Source organism: Aspergillus udagawae, assembly GCF_001078395.1.
Source record: "Aspergillus udagawae IFM 46973 DNA, scaffold_3, whole genome shotgun sequence".
NCBI classification, from domain to species: domain Eukaryota; kingdom Fungi; phylum Ascomycota; class Eurotiomycetes; order Eurotiales; family Aspergillaceae; genus Aspergillus; species Aspergillus udagawae.
Window position 1 is genome coordinate 238,443 of NW_025091266.1, and position 17,221 is coordinate 255,663.

Sequence of the window (17,221 nt, forward strand, 5' to 3'; positions counted from 1 at the left end):
GAATTGCTCTCACTTCTCCGAAGTGGAAGGAACGTTTGAACCGGAAGGAACGGACAGGCCTTGCCCTTCAACCATCATTTCCTCCTCCCAGGGCTCCTCTTCTACAACCACCCGCTGAACAAACTTCTTCCTCAGACCCTTGTCCCCCTTCATCGCAAGAGTGCGCAGAATTTCCGGCCAGGTCCTGGGCTTGGTGATCTCGGCGATGTGATCAATCATCAGATCACCCCAGTAAAAACGGCCACCTGATGTGATTATGTATCCCATATCCCCAGTATCGGGGGTCGTCATCAACAGAAGTTTAGGATCATTTATCCCATGGCGTCGGGCCAGGTGGGCCTCCGCAGAGTCATAGTCGAAAAACCCTTCAAAGAACTGGGGGTCATTTGTCCACCCTTTTGGAATGCCTTCAGTCTAGACACCTATTGGTTAGACACGACGTTGTAGTATCTGGGTTGTGAATTCTGATTTACTGGTGTTTCCATGGAGACTTATGCAGACGCTGAGAAATTAGCTCTTGTCTCTAGATAACTAAGGTTTGCGCGGGTGTTATCATACCAGAATCTATCTGAAAGGCTGCTTTGAAGTGATTTCAGTGATTGTGTTGTTGTGTTGTTGGATGAAGAGAAAGACAAGTTTGTTATCTGATTCTGGTGTGGTCAATCTAGTTGGGTCAGTAATATGTAACTAGTTAACTAGTTAACTAATGAGTGAATGCTGACACAATCACTTAAGACGGGCCTAAATTTAGTATATGATTCCAAGCTTAATATTAGGGAAATCAAATCGGAAGTAAATAGTATGCCAAGGAAGCTTAGATTGACATCACTTTCTTTTAAAGGCCGTCCCAGATTACAGAAAGTCGATGAGCATCCTTGTCAGTGCCCAGGTCGGATATCGCACAACTACCCAGCTATTGTCGTTCCTGGAGGTATACCATATGTGCTCGCGCTTCCCATGGAGGGCATCAGCAATGTTCCCTGAGGGCAATGCCCGTTCGTTCCTTCCAGTTCGGAGAAGCGAGAGCAATTCAAATCGTTCGCAGCATTTGTTGTCCAACGTAGCCTTCATAGCGGGTTCGCACCGGATCCATATGTCGTCAAATGTCCCTACTAGATGACAATGCGATATTGACTCAATATCCCACTGTTGGAAGACGTCCTTCCGGTGACTCCTGCCATTGACATGTGCCTAGGCGCAAGTTGGACTTGCGCCAATGGTGGCGGATTGACCGCCCTGTTTTCGTGGCTTCTTCCGCAAGATTATGTGTACGTGCTGAGACCTCTACATCCTCACCCATTGGTAGCCTTTGGCTGACCTAAGATGCCAACTCCGACAAGTGATGAATCACCTCCGTGATAAGAGACTGCCCCACCTCGAGGAGCGTGTCGACACCTTGGGGTTCGGGCGATTGTCTCCAGAGGGTGGAGTAAACTGGGAATGGATTGCGAAGACCCGAACCTCCTGTTCATTGGTGATTGTCCTCACGGTATGTTTTTACAATCTGAAAATCCTCTGTCCGTAACTGATCAATGGATTTTTCGCGAGTGGCTTTTCAAACATGTTGCTGCCTTTATACACCATGGTGGGGTGGGGACAACCGCATGTGGTCTATTCGCATTCTAATATATTTCTTTCCCGGTTACAATGTGGGGCCAAACTGTTTATTATCAGTCATTTCAAGATGTCTTGTTATCTGGGTCGAGACAAAGTATCTGGAACACTGCATTGGCTATATAATGTGGAAGGCACGCAGGTGATATATGGTTTACCTGCTTCATTACATTAGGGGAACTCGGAACATACACGATATCTGAAAAAGTGAATGCACTGGATAAGATGCTATACTACCGTGAATAGACAAGATAACAGGTACATCACTGACACATTAGGCCTTGCAGAAAGCCTTCATGCTAGCCCACATAAAAACGAACAATCCTACCATTGATCGTATAAGAACTCTTCTCCGAACCACAATTCACCACGGCAGCTTTCCCGTCGGCCTGGTACTTCCAGTTAAACCAAGTCAGGTGATTATCTCCTTTCAATTGAAAGTTGGCCGTGCAATAGATTCCATTCAAGCCAGCCGCAGCCATATGAATGTAAGCGATGCCGCCAGGTTGAATGTCTCCAACAGCGTCAGATTCAAACCATCCATGCTTTACATCCCAGTTACCCTCATTGTACAGAATTCGGTTTGTGCGATTATGGATCTCGATCCACAGTTCAAACAAGTATCCTGCGTTTGAAATGCCGTGCGTGGTGCCTCCCTGGTGTGCCTGCTTGCGTAGGTCGTTCAGTTTCATTCGGAGTTCCGTTGCTGGCTCCTTGTTTCCGGATGTGATCGCCTCGTTGTAGTCTTTCGACACTTGTTGCAGTTGCTCGCTGACGGATTGCAACTCTGCTGGTAGATCGGTCTTCTCTACATCCCAAAGGCACCGTTAAAAAGTGGGATCGAACTGGAAATCATCGGAGACACATACCAATCTCGAGTTTCTGAGGCTGATTTGCCTCTGTGACCTGTTCTGCCTGCTGGGTTTCGGACATATTTCGATGAGGATGAAGTATAGTATGAGGTTGATTGTGGGGTGGATGATTTCTTTTTGTCTTGGAGGTTGGGACGACCGGGTCCGTTCGTCTTCAAATCTTACCGAAAACCGTCGGACATTAGTCAGTTCAGCCACCAAGCAGGTAAACAGTCGCGTACATGAGATGGCTGCCTGAAGTTTGTCGGTGATGCCGCCGCCCACCCTGACGGGCTGCGGGGAAATGTCGCGTGCAGCGGTGACACCACGGTGATACTAGCTCATGCTATTTGCTGTCTCTGAACACCTGTGAAGGGCCAGGAGACCGTAGCTACCATCAAATAGTCGTTCAGGTGGTGAGCAAACTATGCTTGACTTTAGACTCTATTGGTCAATGAACATTAGCAAAAAAACGAGCATATCCACATTGGATCTTGATAACCAATGCGATGGCTTGAATCCTCGGCTTTCCTTTCCTTCAACACGTCGATGGGGTTCATCCACTCGGCACCTGCGTGGTGTACGTAGTTTTCCTGCGCACGCTGCTCCAGCTGATCCTAGTGGCGTACGGGGCCTCCTCTTCCATTTTGTCTGTTGTCGCGCACGGCAGCTTTGGACCTTTGTTTCCCGAACTGTCCCTACTTATAATGCAGTCCCTCTTTACACTCTGAATTTCTGAACCTGTCGGCAGTGAGCCTGAATGTTCTGGTTTTTCTTTCTTCTCCTTCTCTCATCCCAGTCCAATTCCCTCTGTCTGCCTATCCGCCCCCACGCACTTATGTTTAAGATATCATGAATCATCGAACGGTGCCTGGATTATACGGAACATCGTTTCTTCAGGTCGCATCTCACTCAGATCAAACAAATTCATCGCCCGCGTACTCAAGCCCCAGTATTTAGTAGATCAGTCCCCCTGATCTACCCTAACAGAAGACGTTAAGCCCTGAGGAGCTCCTGACTCCCAAGCGGATCACATACAAGCTGGGTTTGCTTGACAGTGTTGATGTTCATCGACTTCGCTACAGCCACTAACAAAGAAAATGTTACGATTAATACTGAGAATCTGGCATAACGTTCACACGCTGTCTACATTTTTGGCTTCTTGCCACTAGAGCGTCCTCTGACGGTCCACGTCCGTTGTTTGTCTAGTACATGGGACGAGGCTTATGCCTTTGCCATAGACACCGACAATTTCAGAGTGTATTTCAAGATCCTGTCCCTACTTCTAATTGAGCTAGTTCTCTGAATGGAACCCTGCCAGCATCTAGGTATTAGGAGTAACATTCAGACACCAGTCAATGGACAGGGATTAATCATCTGTATGACACCAATCAAATGCCCATGGAAGTGCTGGCAACGGTGCTGTTGGAGACTAAACCCACACAGACATAATAGTCCGGATACAGGCCAGAGCAGTCTCCGTTCAGGGAAGGTTCCAGGATTAGAAACCTGATAGTGCGATGCTATTGGTGGCGGCGATGCCTTAGCAGCTGGACAAGGTAAAATTTGTTGCAGTGACAGAATCAAGCCTCGAAATGAGAATCCCCAATCCTTGAGTTGCGTAGACGGGTAAGGTGGTCTGGTGTTGTGGCAATTGTCGTGGGTGCAATCAAGGGCGTTGGCGAGTTCCTTGTGCCCAAGGATCCTATTGATAATAAGACCATCAGTGTCGCATCTGATGTCATCTTAGGACTGTTCCTCATCAATAAGGGTATCTTCTCCAGTATCGGACAGGGCATCCTTAAGAATAAGTCGATCAACAACAAAGTGGAACTTGGCGGCATGACAGTCCAAGATCCTCGCGGTGTTGGCGCTCTTTATGATTGCGTTCTTGTTATCCCTGCCTTGATAATAACGGAATGGCACCTCTACGAGCTATGCAGTAAGCCTGCTGGTAAAGCCAGATCTGCCGCCATAGTGGGGGAAGTCTGCGGAGGCCCACCTGGCCCGACGCCATGGGAGAAATGATCCTAGACCTCTGTTGATGGCGACCCCCGATACTGGGGATATGGGATACATAATCACATCAGGTGGCCGTTTTTACTGGGGTGATCTGATGATTGGTCACATCGCTGAGATCACCAAGCCCAGGACCTGGCCGGAGATTCTGCGCGTTCTTACGACGAAGGGGGCCAAGGGTCTGAGGAAGAAGTTTGTTCAGCGGGTGGTTGTAGATGAGGAGCCCTGGGAAGAGGAAATGAGTGAAGGCCAAGGCCCGTCCGTTCCTTCCAGTACAGATGTTCCTGCCACTTCGGAGAAGTGAGAGCAATTCAAATTATTCGCGGATATCGCCAGCAACCCTGGTGCATACGGATTTCCCCCTGGGAATGCCGCCAACCTGGTGTCGAGACACCAGGATATCACTCACCTTCGGTAAGCTACTAGTATCCATCACCGCAAGCGTATTCATATAGAGCTAACTTCGAAGAAAGCCGCCCCGATGGCCCCGGCTACCTCGTCCCGCCGCCACCGCAAAACATCGACCGAAATTTATGCGTCCTTGATAATGTGTTACAGTAAGCACATCCTAAACAACACAGTCCCTTTTTCAAAAATACCTACAAAAACGTACAACAGCCGGGATTCGCTGGTGGTCACCCACCAAACTACTAACCGGCCAGCGTGTGGATTGAGCGCGGTCAATACCCTGGTGGGTGCCCTTGCTGGGTGATGGGGGTGATGCTGCTTGAACAAGGTGGTGATTAGCGTGAGTGCAGTTTAGAGGGGTGGTGATGTCTAGAAAATACATTACCAGTCTGGAAAATACATTCACCAGTCTGGAGAATACATCATCAGTCTGGAGCACTCATTGCGCTTAGGGGAATCATAACCCACCCAGGTCAGAATCAGCTATTTCAGTTGGATAAATGAATAAAATACGCAACACTCAGTGTTCTACCAGCAGCACCTGGCCACAATCATTCCTCTTTTTAGAAAATGCTTAAATAAGCCTAGCATTTACCCTGTGTTTGCGCTGCTGGTTCCTGATCTTGAAGCCTATAATATCTCTTTGAGCCAGAACGCTCTAGCAGTAAACGCGGCATTATGGTATAGTATCACAGTGTATATTAAAATGCCTCTATCAGGACATGGAGATAAAGTGCATATTAAATGGCATACATCCACTGCATTAAGGATGTGACAGCTCTCTATATAACTATATAGAAAGTAGATCACGTAAGAACTCACAGCTATATACCAGGGATGCAGACTCCTCCATCTTCACTTCCCATAAGCTGTGATTTATCTGTTATAGAAGTGGAGAGTAAAGAAAGACAGAGAAGATAATAAGTCTATAATATTAGATACAGAATAAGTACATGTTTCGCACAACGTAAAGCATACTCATTGGCGCTTAATATATTGTTATTATCTATTAAGATATATAAGTATGGCCTCTGTTACCCTTTCAAAAGTAATTGCTAAAGCACGAAGACAAAACCCTGGGAATTTAAGTTAAACCATCTGAAGTGCGACTGACGAGCAACAATGAAGATCTTGATTATGCCTAGCAAATTAATGATCCTTTTTTAGAAATCGTCTTCAGGAAGAACCTATCTAAACACTCAGTTAGCGTATATATGAGATTGTCCTGAGAAGATGGGCTATCTTTCCGTGCTATTCCACCCAAAAAAGTCCGAAAGATACGAAATACTTTATCCTTGGGCTCGTCAGCTACATCCTGGACGCACCACCGCCATTTTGCAAGCCCAGACCCAAGCCTCGCTGAACAATTGCAAACATTGCGGGTGGAGAATGCGCTGCTACTTGAGCGGCTTGGACATGCAGAAGACCGCGCAAGGTAAGGGAGGTAAGGTACAAGACGCGGAACAAGGCAGCAGTACCTTAGGGCTGTACTGGACTTCGCAGAAGCGTCCCAGAGGTTTCGAAGTCGCGCGCCACGGGAACCGCAGAACAAGATACCAGGCAACCAGGCCAACTCAGAGCTTGGCGAGGCTCCAATTTCGGCAGGAAAGTAATGGTTCATTGTATACAAGGAAAGATATATAGATAGGTAGGATGGGGAGATCCTGCATATCGCCGATGGCGAGGGGTCAGTATATGAAATCATCATCATCATCATCATCATCAACTGTATATTTATATTCATAAGTCTTATATCTCTCGCGAAGCCTAAGAAAGATGTCGAGAGTGTCCACCTCGAAAGATGTCCAGGGCGCTGATACCGATTGAGGATAATAAGATAATGGGAAGGACCTGGCCAAAGCCCCAGTCTTGTTCTTCCGCGCTAATCAGCGACTTGTTCCAAGCCCAGAGAGATATCACGTCCAAGGTACTCCATACATTGAAGCCGATGTATATTAACCAGGTAAATGGGTAGAAGCCATCACCGTATGACCATGTAGCTAGCCATTGCAGCAGAAGCCAGTAGACCCCTACACTCAGAGCTGCGATTGTGGCCTCAACTTGCATCCGGGCCGTGAACAAAACGCTGAGAACACACTGCCGCCTAAACACAGGTGATATAATTTGAGCTTTCCCTGAGCCTTTACATTTTTGCGATGCATCTTTGCGTCTTTGTCTGGAGTCTTCCAACCACGTTAAGAGTCTGTCTCGGGCCTTTTCTGTGTAGCAAAGTAGATCTTGTTGAGAACCCTCGTCTTTTCAAATAGGAAGGACAAAAGGGCTATAGAAAATAAGATAAGCCCTCCCAGCCAAGGCCACGCCGAGGTTCCATCTAAGAAGCGATAACAAGGGCCACCATTATCATCCCAGTGGTCTAATTCACGGTAGGTAATGCGTATAAGCCAAGTAATGGCAAGAATACAGCTGACCAGGATAGAGCCGCGCCTAATACGTAGTATCCACTGGTCACCAGTCGACCCAAGATTCATATAGTGGATGCGTGCGACCCAGAAAGAGTTAAGTGTTAACCACCAGTAGCACATGATCAGCTGTTCATGGTAGAACGTAATCGTGTGCCATTGAGCAAAACCGGCAATCATGACAGCGACGCCAGTCATCGCCTGCAAGTCACACAAGGGTCCAAAAAGATCATTAATATTCTGGACAATTTTCGGTTCTGAGTTAATGATATGCTGGTCAGAGGCGTGCAGGAAGAAGATTCTCATTCGAAATAGATCTGGCCCCGGACGGGTAGGCGCGGCTTCAATTTCCCTACGCAGGTTTTGTCGTGTAGATGGCCCGCGACAATGCCATTGATTTAGTGCACTCTGAGCTTCATGAATGGCCGGAAAAGCTGCAAGCAACACAGTCAGCCACGAAACTATCAGGAAAGAAGCCATAACCTATGAAATTAGCAGATATCTCTGACCAGCAATTGAGATGGAATGTCATACTCACTCCTGGACCGCCAATATCGGTATTTGGTCTGATTTCTCCATTACAATAAGTATTAGGAGGCTCTATAAACATTGTGAAAACAGACGTCCAGCATGGAGTTTACTGTAGGTTGAGAAATGGAGCTTGACTCAATGAAAGATCAGGGCACAATGAGAAGCAAGCTGCGATAGATAGATGCTGACAGTGCAGAGACGAGGCATGTTAAATAAATGTACAAGCGGAAAGTTGCAGTCTATGACGAATGAGTGTTTGCATAGGAGAGGCAACAATAAGCTTCCAGAATACACTAGTGTAAATGGGGAAGACAATGGCCGCTCGTTTACTGATTACGTTATATGCCTCAGGCACAAACGCCACAACTCACACCACCACTAACACTACCATAATTGCCATCTTGAACAAGGCCGATCTTTCAAACCTCAGTTCTAGACTTCCACCCTCGCCACCACCCAGAAGAGTGGCAAAAACAAGCGGTTGCTGGAAAATTTCAGCACCGCCTTGGAATTGACCAAGGATCCAAATTTGGTCCCAAACACGTCCTGCTGAGCCCAGAGGAGAAGGAGCACCCTCTCTATTATTGGGCATAGATATAACACATGCCGTACTATTAGTTATCTTTATTTGGGTTTGCTGCTACAGATGTGTAGTCAACACAGCCTCCTCGTGCAGGTCCAGCCATACTTAAAGAATATTCGATGCCCCTGTTTTTTCTCTGTGTATGTCTTGTTGAGACACGTCCTTGTCACTTTAATCCGCCAAACTTTGGAAAAGAACTGGGAAACACTTTGTCAGGGGGAGATTTTCCTGCAATCTTCGCCAACATGCCTTGCCCACTTCCATTTGCTCTAACAGCCACGTGGAAACCATATCAGGCTTCCAAAATAAAGCACATCATTACTGAAGGAGATGATGCTAAGAGGAAGAAGTTGACCAGTCAATGGCTCCAGTCAAAGGTGCATGAGGTTGACATGGTGTTTATCCTTGTAGGTACACTGGCGCAGATACATGGGGGTTGCATCTGGCTAACGCCGTGTCAGAGTACACTCCTGATTGGCGTCGTCACTGCTTCTGTTTCTTGGTTCGACATGGCGACCGGACAGGGTCACGAGATTACTAACAGTGTATGCTCAGTATTGAGTCCTCTGGTTGATTGAGAGATGTAGGACTCTTGTTGACAAGGCCCGCAGACTAAAGCTCATCAACAGTGGCATCTGTTAGAGTCCCTACAAAACTTTCTGCTTCAGTACTAATCACCTTCTCAGGCCCATTTCTGGGTTTAACCTGAAGGAGTGCCCCTGCGATCTGTAGAATTCCTTTAACGTCTAGATGTATGTCGCCCATTTTACGTCCTTGAGCCATGCTTTCACTAATATTGGCTAGAAAGAAAGGCGGTTAGTGACTTATAGACCTATAAATCAGGTGACTTTATACTAATCTTGACTTAGCCTTCGTCAGTTAAGATAATGGTGTGACACAACAGATACCTATACATAACTCTAATCTTGTTGTGCAGGTACTTTAAGCCGTTTAAAATCTTGTTTTAAGTTAGTCAAGTCTGCAATATATGTGATTAGAATAGCTTTAAGGATGGGTTGAACCTCCTTACAGATAGTAGTAACTGCACTCTCCTTAAATGTGAAGATGTTATGCACACATAGAATTTCCTGCAAGGAGATTCCCTAACTATTATAAATAAATATAAGCCTGTTTTCCTCCAGAAAGACATCCTGTAGGTTAATAAGGTTTTTATGCAAGGCCTAATTAGCAGGAACTACTAAGTTTACAAGAGGGCATATCTTGAAATAAGATACTAGTAACTCTCCAGTATTAGTGCTACCTAAGCAACTCATCCCTCTAGTAGCTGATATAATCAGCAGGAAGATCCTATCATTAGGTAGTAGGAATCTCTGGTTCTTGAACACTCTAGGCATGTCCACCTTGGGTGGTTCTTTTTTAAATAAAAACTTAGGAAGGAGGCTCCTTGAATAAGTATTTGCTAACTTATTTAGTAGAATAGTGTTCTGTAGACCTAGGCAAAACCCAACCCGGAACACCCCCATTGAGCCCAAAGCCCAGCCCAGGTAAAACCCAGAACACCCCCCATGAGTCCAAGCCCAGCCCAGAACCCAACTAGGCTACCCAGTTGGGTTACTTAGGTTGTTTTATTTTAGTATAATTTTCTTAATTAAGCTATACTAAGACGCATAATTCTGCTAACTAACTAAAATATATATTAGACAGGACTACATAATTAATGCATATTATATGTTTGCCTTATTTATCTACCTAACTGGATTACCCAAAACCTAGCTGGGTTCTATATAAAAGCCTAGAACCCAACTCAGAACACCCTCCTTGAGCCCAAAACCCAGCCTAAGTTGGGTTTGACAGATGTTTCACTTGGGTTACCCGGAACACCTGCCTAGGTCTAGTGTTCTGTCTTGCAGGGGTAGATAGACCCCTAATCCAGTTAGATATTGTCCTGGTTGAACTAACTTGGGCGTTGATATTGTGGAAAGAAGAGTGGCTGTGGAACCCATAAGTATTTGATAGTTAAAGATGCCAGAGTGTGCAATAAGAGAGCAAACCAAAACTATAAGATTAAGTATATAATGAATTAAAAAAAGATAGAACAAGGACATACTATTTATCATATTTTATAGGTTATATACACTCCTAGTAGGAAGTAGACTACATTATCTTATAACCTACAATTGTGAAGAGTTGGTGGGCATGCTTTTTTAGGGCAGTCTTTTGAGGGGAAGGGCTCCAGTGGCTGGTTTAGTTTTAGGTTAGGTAGGGTGGGCAGGTAGGAGATTCTGTTTTTTATATATAGGGTTTAACTTTTAAGCAAGGGGGTTTAACTTTATAATCCTCATAAAATATGCAGCATAATTATAGCTTTACTAAGGTTATTTTACTAGTATCTATCAGTTGCATCACTACTCGCGAGCCATTTTTTAGAGTGGTGATGAGGAGTAATAAAGCCCTTACCTATATTATTAGCATCTATACTAAAATTATAAGGTTGCTTTTTCAGGGGAGGAAGGCTTTTTAAGAATTAACCACATTTAATATATGGCTTAAGTATGGCTGAGCAGATGGGAAGCCCTGTTTTCCACACCCTATGGTCGTATGTGCTGGTATATGAAGCTTCGAGAATTATATCGGAAGATCGTGAATGAGATATAGGAGCTGGCGTCGAAGCATGCTGTTGGATCTTGCCTTGTGGACGGGTTCCGCAGTTACCATTTAGAATCCTGTATCATCACTGAGTTATCTGAAATGAAGAATGCATTTCTGTATTTACATCCTATTTACATCCGCCGATTTCGTAGGTTCCCAGATAGAAGACTTCTCGTAAAAGACGACCGACTCGCCAGTATCTAGTTCAGCCCTTTGAGAATCTCAGGAAAAAGAAGCTCATCATACTGCCACAACGTGGTCTGGAAGTTGACTGAGAAAGCGCCGCCGGTCCACCAAGTCGACCGTCCTCCCTGCAGCGCGTACAGCTTCTGGTAGAAGCCGTCTTTCAAGTCCGCAACCGACACCCGGGCATGCATGGGGCGGCCATGGGCAGAGAAGTCGACCCAGCTCACCTTCTCCCCTTCCTTAGCGTCCAACAGCCGGCCCGCTTTGCGGAGAGTATCAAAGTCCTTTTGCACCAGTTCTTTGGCGCCGGCAGAGTCAAGTGTCTCCTCACCGACGATCGTCACCCTGAACATGTTGTTGCCACCAAGGTAGTCAATACGGACCGTGAACGAGCCATCTGGCAGAGTAAGGTAGTGGTCGGGCGCGGCAGCGGCAAGGAGGTTGAAGTAGGAGTAGTTGGTCGCAAAGGCAGAATTGTTCACCAAACCAGTGTATTCGTTGGTGTAAGTAAATTTGGACAAGACCGTACGCTCGTTATCGTCCAGGTCGAAGGGCGCCATGTCGTCTTTGGTCGGCTCGATGGCGAGGAGGAGCCTGCGGGCTGTGATCAGGGTGATCTGGCCTGTTTTGCTGTTCTTCACTGTGAGGAAGACGCCATGTGGGGTACGCCAGCTGAACTGTGCTCGAATACAGAACGTCATCCCCGAGATGATCAGCTACGGCATCATACAGGTCCTGGTTGCGACCGGACGCAGGGACAAACATTCCTTGCTTGCCGAGCATTTCTCGAGCCATGGAGGGACCGAACGATTGTAGAACAAACAGGGTGGTTTCCCGCGTCATGTTACGGAGGCCCAGGCCGGTACTCTCGTAGATCAGAGGGACGGCATCTTCGAGTCCATGCTTGGTGATAAAATCACCAAAGGTAATAAGAAGATCTTCCGGGATGGCGTCTGGCTGAGGAAAGTCGTAATATCCAGGCAGCATCAGGTGCTCCCATGGCTCCACCACCTCGAGGAATTGGGCAATGGCCGCAAACTGATCGGCAAAAGGTAGCAGCTGCATGTTGACAACATTTCCGGTTCGGAAGTCAACGTACTCCGTTGTGACTTGGGGGTTGCAGGAGTTGCCCCTGGCGATGCCAAACCGGTCAAAGAAGCCCGTCGCATTACCGGCGTCGATGAAAAAATCTTGACCCCGTGGTCCAGGGGGATCCCGGTCTTGGGGTCGACATAAGAGTCGACCATACCACCCTGTCGGGGCCAATAACTGCTGTCCATTCACTGGAGGCAGGGAGGTCTTACAATGATGCTCTGCTTCTCAATAAGACCAACAGTCTTACCAAAGTCATCGCGAAGTCGGACCGCCGCGTAGGCACCAGAAGCACCGCCACCGACAACCACAACATCTTTGAAAATGATATTGGGTAACAGGCTAGCCGTGGCCAGAGACGCGGCTGCGGCCAGGGCCGAGGACAGAAGATGCAAACATCTTAGGAGATTGGAGGAAGGGTATCTCTAGAAGTAAATGATACTTTTTGCATCAGGGGGTTGCACATGCTTTATAAATCTGCAACTAGTCTGGTGAGATTGTATCCTTCGGAATGATATTCAGGGAGTACCAACCTCATCCAATCACTTTGACCATCACGGCTTGACGATGGCGGATATTTCGTCAATAACCCTACATGGAGCAGTTTTGTTGACCTGGAGGGAATCAATTGGCCGCCAGCACAAATTGAAGTGACAACTACTCCGTATTTAGCGTTATAATCCCTGTTCACGAAGTGCCAAGTCTGTGCTAGAGTCGGACTAGAACCAAATACAGGACTCATCCCCTTCCTCTCTGCGATCAAAGCGTTTTGCTGACTGGGAGTTTTACACTGACCAGCTGAGAAGACTTCAGAGCACTGAAGTAGGTGACTTTATATATCTTCGCAGTCGGGGAGAGTCTCCTAAACCTCGACCTACGTGTGTGCCTGTGTACGGAGTACAGATTCTGCAAAGTATCTGGCAGGGACAGCATATGCCATTAAAAACATCAGGGGCTCTGGTGGAAACAGCGTCCCCTTGACAAGGGGCCTGACTTTGTTGTTCAGTACGGAGTAATAGTGTCAATAATCACTGAGTTGCGGCGGACTGTAGGGCGATCTTACGCAACCAAAGTCCATAGTGCGGAGGATTTAGACGTATGAGATCACGTGATACTCTGGAGATATTTCTGCAGATTGCTGTGATTAGTTCTCCTGGCTTGGGCAATATACAGTTATCTTGCTTCCTCCACACCCTGATCTCACCAGTTAATATCGCACCTTAGCAGCCGATCTCACAATAATGCTTCTCATGCTGCTAACAAGGCTTTGTCAACAGAGTCAGCCTGCTAACCGCATTCGGCTGAGACGACAGTATTAGTCACTATGAGTAAGCAGAGACCAGGGCAGGATGGTTTTTGTTGCCATGATTGAAGGTCATGTTGATATACTCCGTAGATGAGATGTCCTAATATCAGATCGGGTTGGCTGACCTTCATTCGACGGAGAGGGGCACATATATATTTGTACACACTTGCTCAAAAGATTGTGTGAAATCATAGTGCATAATTGATAATTACAGTCGAGGAGAAAAGCAATGAGAAAATCAACTAGGGTGGTTACAGTAGACGACAACAGCATCCTAATCTCCATGGATATTAAGTAGAAGTGATGGCCACAGGGCACCTGTATTGATGATGATAGTCTACAAGAGAGAAATAAGAAAATCAGCTTGTAAATTTTATTGTGCGGCAAGGAAATATATGTCCCTGCTCCTCTGCACAATGATTCTCTGTAATGGATATGAAGTCGCAGAAACATATATTGCCGCAGCATCATTGAAAATATATTCCCGAAAGACTCAACAACTTGTAGAATTGCCATTACCACTTTAGTCTAAACCGGCCCAGAGCACAATGTTTAGAGGGACAAAACCTGTCAGTGCACAAGTCTTTACAATACGAGTCCTGGCATATCTCATGATCCATCAACAAGCGACACTGATTCTCCACCGATTGTCCCTTGCCAGTAAGCTTATCTCTAGGTAGAACCAATGGCAGCCAATCACAACACGCTGCGCATCTCGGCGATCCGTTTGTAGTCACGTGCCACCGGGCACCTGTTCTTGGCTCTTTCGCTGATCGGGGTCCTGTGTTGTGTGGGATTGGAATTTCGCAGGGTACAATTAGTTAAGGATAATTGATTTGTCATTTCTGATCTGGAATAAGCGGGAAACAGTTCTACCCCTATTTATGAGAGAAAAATTCCCGCCGTCTCTCGGGTCCGACCTGCATACCAACCGTAGACAATCTTTGGATGGTCTCCTGATCCGCTTGTCACGCCTGAGACTTCCACCCAATCACATTGCATTTATTTTGACCATGCCCCACCTGTCGCCACGGTCCAGCCGAGCCCATCAAAGAAGCCAATCAAAACACTTCATTCAATACGGGGACAGCGCGCAAATGCACAACTGCCGGACCACTGTCGATGCTCAAAACTTTGTCCTTTGATGCTGATCGCTGAGATTTCTGACTTTCGGCCGGGCACTTGGTTTGAGATCGGATCCGACCAAATGTGGTTATATTTACAGTCCCTGGCTCAGATAATTCAGTCTTTTCCTCTCCACGCTCCATCGCAACATGCCACGCCGCATCCTGATCGTTGGTGGTGGAATCGCCGGTCTCACGGCCAGCATTGCTCTGGCGAAAGAGCTCACACAGGTCGCACCGGATCTGGACATCACCATCTATGACAGTCGATCTGAACACTCTATGGGGGATGGAGGGGCCATTAGTCTTACCCCGGTCGCTCAGCACCATCTGGATCAGCTAGGCGTCCTACCCGAGCTCTCTCAGATGGGAGAAGACACGGGGATTGAAGTGGATGAAATCAATATCTACTCTCTCCGTTCCGGGCGATCGCTGGGTCCCTTGAGATTTGCAGACGAGACCGGACGCGGTTATGGGGGCTATAAGAGCCGCCGAGTGCTGCGGAGTGCTCTATTTCGCGCCATGCTGGCCGTGGTGCGTCAGTACGCGCAAATTTCGGTGGAGTTTGACAAGAAATTATCCAGCAGCAGCACAACAGGAAAGACAGTGACACTCCAATTCGACGATGGGACGACGACCACGGGGGATCTACTGCTGGGATGCGATGGCGTCCACTCGGCGGTCCGCACGCAGCTCGTCGATCCCGGCAACCAGTCCGAATATACGGGGATCTCCTTCATTCAGAGCCTGGCTCCGGCCGAGCGGGTATCGCTACCGTCTCATTTCGACGAATCGGCCATTCACCTAACTCGGCAGGGATCGCTGCTGGCCAGCTACTGCGACCCCAGCCATCAGACCATGTTTGTTGCTGCGATCATGCGTGTGAATGAGCACATTATCGAGCGGTACCGCGCGCTGGGCTACACAGACACCAATATCGCTGCACTCACGTCGGCGCAGATGGCCCTTCGCTACCAGGTGCGCAGTAAATTCGGCACGTCCGCCTTTCCGTGGATCCGGGAGTGGATTGAGGAGACGCGTGATTGGGAGTTGTATCCCATCTATCAGGTCCGCCAGCGGGGAAAATGGCACGTCGACCGCGCTCTGCTGCTCGGGGATGCCGCACACGCAGTAAGTACGCGTAAGCTCTTTGCGGCCTGGACAGCACTAAATGACGACTGCAGATGCCACCACGCGAGGAATCCGCCGCGTACGCCATCGAAGATGCTGTCATATTCGCGCAGATCTTTGCTCGGGGGCGTGATCGTCCGCTTCGCGATCTATTCGTAGAGTATGAGACCGCGCGGCGAGGGCTGGTCGATAAAGCGTTCGATGCCACTCGCCGGTTATGGCAAAGCGACCTGGACAAAGGACTCTTTCCAGGGCATTACCGCGACTGCATGTCGTCTATCCAGCTACCGCCGGCTCCTTTACGGGCCAAGGCGGCCGACGCCCCGATAAGAGAACGAATATTCCCGCCGCCGACGCACGAAAGCATGTCCGATCTATCTATGTATACATTGACAAGCGAACTCGAGGCGATTCTCCATGTGGATGAGGGGAGGACAAAAGCGCCTTTGTGATTATGAGGCATCCTATGAGATTTACAACAAGGAGCACGGCGTTTGACGACTCATGATGGATTGTGGGTTTGGGTCCGGTTATGGCAATGGTAACATGAATTATGCGCGGTCTTCTATAGACACGGGATACCTTATGAATGTTCTTCAAGGCTCACGAATTTATGACATAGCTTCAGAGATGACCAGTATCAACTTGCTTTCCATATCCAGATGTTGTGAGTTCTCCAATATCGTCCTCAACCAATTTGAGGACCAGCGAGTTTGAAGGGAGGATACAGTAGACCATGCCGCAGCAAGGAGGTAGGAAAGTGGAGACTAACACAAACTTGCGATCCACTCATACGGTTCAGTCGTCACTGATTATCCGGATGACCTCTGGTGAGCTGCCAGGACCACAGGAGGGATAAATAGTACCAGTTCACAGCACAACTGACGACGGTCATGTGAAACCGGTCCATCACGGTTCGTAGCTTTTCTGAAGAAAGGAAAGCCCCTAGACTCTAACGACATAGCCAAGTGCCAATACCAGGATATCAAGTCGTACTTCATGGAGGCAAATATGCTTGATGAGCCGGAAGCGGCACGGGTGCCGGACGCAAATGAAATGGGACAGCATGTGCCTGAGATCGTGTTGTTCATCTCCAAATCCGCCAACGATGAGGTGAGTCCAGTCAATGACGCGGATGCCCTGGTCCCTTTCTACTGTGACTCCGGCGCGAGAGTGGAATATTTGCGGGATGAATTGTCAGATCATGCGACAATGGCGCTCACCGGTGTCCCCGATGTGCTGTTCTGGTTGCAGGATCGCATGATGGGGTTCCTGTTGATGCCAGCTGGAGGACGAAAATCGTTCTCACAGGACTGACAGATCCGAGAGTCTTGTTCAGCCTGGGT

At 47.7% G+C, this 17,221-nt stretch overlaps 6 protein-coding genes across 6 annotated transcripts; 3 read left to right on the plus strand and 3 right to left on the minus strand.

Moving 5' to 3' along the window:
* Positions 1 to 9: 9 nt before the first annotated feature.
* On the minus strand, positions 10 to 1,093 carry Aud_003938 (uncharacterized protein; the record flags this gene model as incomplete). The annotated part of the gene is made up of 2 exons (XM_043288885.1): positions 10 to 414; positions 1,085 to 1,093. 2 exons carry the CDS (start codon positions 1,091 to 1,093, stop codon positions 10 to 12), a joined length of 414 nt encoding a protein of 137 aa, XP_043144820.1.
* Positions 1,094 to 1,913: 820 nt separating this feature from the next.
* Positions 1,914 to 2,547, minus strand: Aud_003939 (uncharacterized protein; the record flags this gene model as incomplete). The annotated part of the gene is made up of 2 exons (XM_043288886.1): positions 1,914 to 2,422; positions 2,484 to 2,547. The coding sequence occupies 2 exons, from the start codon at positions 2,545 to 2,547 to the stop codon at positions 1,914 to 1,916; spliced, it is 573 nt and encodes a 190-aa protein (XP_043144821.1).
* A 1,962-nt stretch (positions 2,548 to 4,509) lies between these two features.
* Aud_003940 (uncharacterized protein) lies at positions 4,510 to 5,045 on the plus strand (the record flags this gene model as incomplete). Its single annotated transcript, XM_043288887.1, has 3 exons — positions 4,510 to 4,784; positions 4,821 to 4,898; positions 4,958 to 5,045. 3 exons carry the CDS (start codon positions 4,510 to 4,512, stop codon positions 5,043 to 5,045), a joined length of 441 nt encoding a protein of 146 aa, XP_043144822.1.
* A 6,191-nt stretch (positions 5,046 to 11,236) lies between these two features.
* Aud_003941 (uncharacterized protein) lies at positions 11,237 to 12,852 on the minus strand (the record flags this gene model as incomplete). The annotated part of the gene is made up of 4 exons (XM_043288888.1): positions 11,237 to 11,894; positions 11,953 to 12,491; positions 12,527 to 12,713; positions 12,848 to 12,852. The coding sequence occupies 4 exons, from the start codon at positions 12,850 to 12,852 to the stop codon at positions 11,237 to 11,239; spliced, it is 1,389 nt and encodes a 462-aa protein (XP_043144823.1).
* Positions 12,853 to 14,894: 2,042 nt separating this feature from the next.
* Aud_003942 (FAD-dependent oxidoreductase) lies at positions 14,895 to 16,327 on the plus strand (the record flags this gene model as incomplete). The annotated part of the gene is made up of 2 exons (XM_043288889.1): positions 14,895 to 15,875; positions 15,929 to 16,327. The coding sequence occupies 2 exons, from the start codon at positions 14,895 to 14,897 to the stop codon at positions 16,325 to 16,327; spliced, it is 1,380 nt and encodes a 459-aa protein (XP_043144824.1).
* A 284-nt stretch (positions 16,328 to 16,611) lies between these two features.
* Aud_003943 (uncharacterized protein) lies at positions 16,612 to 17,192 on the plus strand (the record flags this gene model as incomplete). Its single annotated transcript, XM_043288890.1, has 2 exons — positions 16,612 to 16,627; positions 16,798 to 17,192. 2 exons carry the CDS (start codon positions 16,612 to 16,614, stop codon positions 17,190 to 17,192), a joined length of 411 nt encoding a protein of 136 aa, XP_043144825.1.
* Positions 17,193 to 17,221: the final 29 nt, after the last annotated feature.